Source organism: Protomyctophum parallelum (assembly GCF_964188405.1).
Source record: "Protomyctophum parallelum genome assembly, chromosome: 9".
In the NCBI taxonomy this organism is placed as follows: Eukaryota; Metazoa; Chordata; class Actinopteri; order Myctophiformes; family Myctophidae; genus Protomyctophum; species Protomyctophum parallelum.
In genome coordinates, this window is record NC_139706.1 from 33,569,567 (window position 1) to 33,573,385 (window position 3,819).

At 46.6% G+C, this 3,819-nt stretch overlaps 1 protein-coding gene across 1 annotated transcript; it reads right to left on the minus strand.

The window, feature by feature from the left end:
- Positions 1 to 1,322: 1,322 nt before the first annotated feature.
- Positions 1,323 to 3,008, minus strand: LOC310864534 (nicotinamide phosphoribosyltransferase-like; the record flags this gene model as incomplete). The annotated part of the gene is made up of 1 exon (XM_083773222.1): positions 1,323 to 3,008. One exon carries the CDS (start codon positions 3,006 to 3,008, stop codon positions 1,323 to 1,325), a length of 1,686 nt encoding a protein of 561 aa, XP_083629348.1.
- Between the last annotated feature and the right edge of the window lie 811 nt (positions 3,009 to 3,819).

Consider the following 3,819-nt stretch of genomic DNA (forward strand, 5'->3'; position numbering starts at 1 on the left):
ACCGAAAGAATAAGGTCTCGAATACAAGCGGCCGAAATTAGTTTTCTTCGACCGGTGGCTGGCATCTCCCTTAGAGATAGGGTGAGAAGTACAGTCACTCGAGAGTAGAACCGCTGCTCCTTCGCCTGGAAAGGAGTCAGCTGAGGTGGTTCGGGCATCTGGTTAGGATGCCTCTCGGGCGCCTCCCTAGGGAGGTCCTCGACGCACGTCCCACTGGGAGGAGACCCCGGGGCAGACCAAGGCGCAGTTGGAGGAAATACATAGACTCACTGGCCTTGGAACGTCTCGGAATCCCCCAGGAGGAAGTCACTAATGTTGCTCTGGAGAGGGAAGTCTGGAGCTCTGGTGGAGCTGTTGCCCCCGTGACCCGACTACGGATAAGCGGTTGAAGATGGATGGATGGATGGTCAGACCAATAAAATGACTATTATTATTTATTTCTTTTTGGCAGAATTAAGGCCATAGTGAAATGTGATGTCATAGGGAAATAGCCAATGTAGGCTACAAGCTCACGTGTCCCACCCCTTACATTATAGACGGACAAATGGACACGCTATAACACTATAGAGAAACTTCCCCCCAGCAGCCACAACTATATATGGGGAAAAACATCAATGTGGACAGGACAGATTGTAGTTACATGTGTGATGTACAGAGACAAACAGGGCTCATCTCAGCTGCAACAATCAATTATTTTATAGACAATTGTTACTTTTTCGACTAATCGAATAATCGAGAAGCAACGTCTTTTTAGAAAAGAAATTATGTTTTATGATCAACAAATCGATTAATTAGGTAAGCCCTCCCCATTTTGTCACACACAATGCATCATAATGAGACGCGCAAACTTGTAGGTCAGCTATTTAAAAATTTGGAAATATTTTAATCTAATGGCATGCCAAAAAGGGAGAGATTATTGATCGATTACATTATTACATTATCGATTATTATCATTTTTTTTATCATCGATTCAATCGATTAGTTCAATTTGCTGTTGCATCCCTACCGTCCTTTTTAAATCTTTTCCGTTCCTTCTTTTTCTCTTTTTATGTCCCCACTCCCCACACACATAGTCACTGTGTGTTCAGTTGATCATGTTAGGGACACAACATTGACCGGAGTCCCCAGTGGTTTATGCTCATCACCTATTTTGATAGACACCGTCATTGCTTGGCAACATTCTTCCTCCATTTAACCAGTATAAAAAATCCCACCCATGTGAAGTGTGTCTTTTATCACGTGACCCCTCTGAAGTCACTATCTGCTTCTCTTCAGCTGACAGTGGGGCTTTCACACAGAGAGGGTGTAACGTGCGCAGAGGATCACACTAGCCGACTGAGTTCTTCTCCCTGCTGAACAGGCGCCCTGACCAAGCCGTAGGTGTCACCAGTGTGACACCTCTCTGTCACCAGACAGAGATCACCCTCTCCTGCCGGCTGTGTCCGTTGTTGCGTCTGGCAGAGCGGGATGCACCGCGGAGGGTTCAAACCGACGGTGGGGGTCAGGACACTTTCCGCCGTACCACCGGGAAGCCCAATATCTCTATCTGTGAGCTTGGCATTGTCTCTGACGTCATCAAACGTGCACGTCCTCATGATTTTTCCATTTTGGAACACTGTTTGCAACAGGTCTGCACCGTACTCCCCAAGGTCTCGGTTTCCCTTTTCCAGCGTTACAAATTCTCCGCTCTGCATCCTGTGCAAGGACAGGCGACCTTTCTTTGACCTCTTGTTAGGTTGTGCCACCGGATCCTTGAACACATTGGCCGCCAGGCCGTTAGTGACCACGTAGCTAGTCTTGTACGCACAGCTGAGCAGATCTCGAGACAGTTTCTGCAGCAGAGCTCCTCCCGAACCAAACGCTACATTCTCAATGGACCATCCGTGTTGCTTCATGCCTTCCACAATCTCCTGCAGGGTGTTAATATCAATTCCATCCCCTTGAATGACTCTGATATACGGAGGTAGAACCTTATAACCTTTAGAGTTCTCAGTGGGATGGAACTTCTTGCCCAGAATCTCCAAGACCTTCAGGACCGTGTCCAGAGGATTTCCAGAGTCTGGTCGGATGACCAGGGGGGCATCTGCACCACGGCTTTCTATTACACTCCTCAGCTCCTCCCCCCAGATCTTCTCACAGGCATTGTAGATATCATAGCTGTCACTGACGATGGAAACAGGAATGCTGGGGAACTGCTTCATTATGTGCTCATAGGCATCTTTCTCATGATCCTTGCCCCACGCTGTGATGGTGCTATGCTCTGCAGCGGGGACGGAAAACCCAGGCATGGGATCTTTAGTGCCATAGTATTTCTTAATGATGCTAATGCCAGCTATTGTGTCTGTTCCCTTAAAGTTGACCAGGTGGGCAGACGCTCCTATGCCGGCAGTCTCTTGCGAAGACACTCCCCTGTAGCCAAAGTCGTGCAGTTTGTGCTCCAGGCCCTCCATGTTCCCAGATGTCTCCAGGAGATACTTGGCTAGAATCTTCTTCTGCTCTCTGGAGTTGGTGGCCACGGTGATGGGGTACCAGATCTGGACCAGGATGGTCTCCACCCAGTTGGTAAGCCAGTAACACTCTGGGTCTGTGTTCTCCACCGTGAACAGAACGTTGCCTCGAGGAATCACACTGCCTTCGGGGACAGCCTTGATCTCTATGGGCAGGTGGCCATTGTGTTTCTCCAGGATATAGTTCCAGCCTTTCTCATTGAAGATATCATCCTGGAAGTGTTCTCTGTACACTTCCTTGGCTTCCTGGATCTTCTCTGGAGTCACAACCTTCCCTTTGAGATATTTGTGGAGAATATACTGTAGTCCATAGAAGACGGATTCATCGTACTTGACTTTTCTGTTCTTGGCGGGGTCTGTCCAATTCTCGCGGCACTCAAAGTAGGAGTACACCTTACTGGTGTGGGGAGGGTACTGCTTGTAATGCGTCACCTTGTAAGAATCGGTCGCCATCAGTATGCTGAAGTCGACATCTCTGTGTTCCAACCTTGCCGTTTCCATTATTCAGGCGCAACAGCTGTTCAATATTACCTTCAACTACTACTGTCTTCCTTCTCAACAAGATCCAGAAAGAAAACCAATCTGCGACAATTTATATACTGACCTTGAACTCTGGTCTCACGAGTGATGTCACACAATTTGTGTAGATGCCCTTTGTCGACTATGTAAAGTTGAGGTTGTCAGTGGCTTTGCATATGTGTGTGTCTCTCTGTGTGCTTGGATTATGCCCAAATATGGACATGTATATGTCACAGTCAGTCATAGACTCCTGTCACAGACCGGCCTCAAAATACTTTGTGCCCATTTCACTCCTGACTCCCTGAGTGCCAGGTTTTTCCCAAATATGGAAATGCCTGACCTCGCAGCACTGACATCACAGTGCTGACATCATAGACAGTGGATGTCATAGACTGGCCTCGGAATACCAATACAGACAGACACACTATGAATGCCCACTGTTGAATGACTATAGCGCCGGTGTAAAATCACTCAGTCGAGTTGTAGATTAAGTAAATTAAAACTAGACTAAAATATTTCAGATTACTAAAACTACTAGATTACTATAATTACTAGAACTAACTGACATTTTAGTTAAAAGACTATGACTATTAAATCCAGAATTTTACTGTCAAAATTGTAACTGAGACACAGTGCTGACATAATACTGACCTATGCTTTTCATTCGTGGCACCTTGAAACGAGTACACACTGGCCCTATTGTGACCAATATTGATACTAGTAGAGGACCTGGCTAAGATATGTATGCACAATGCCCTTCATTTAGGAGAGAATATCTCAACTGTTCTTGGCA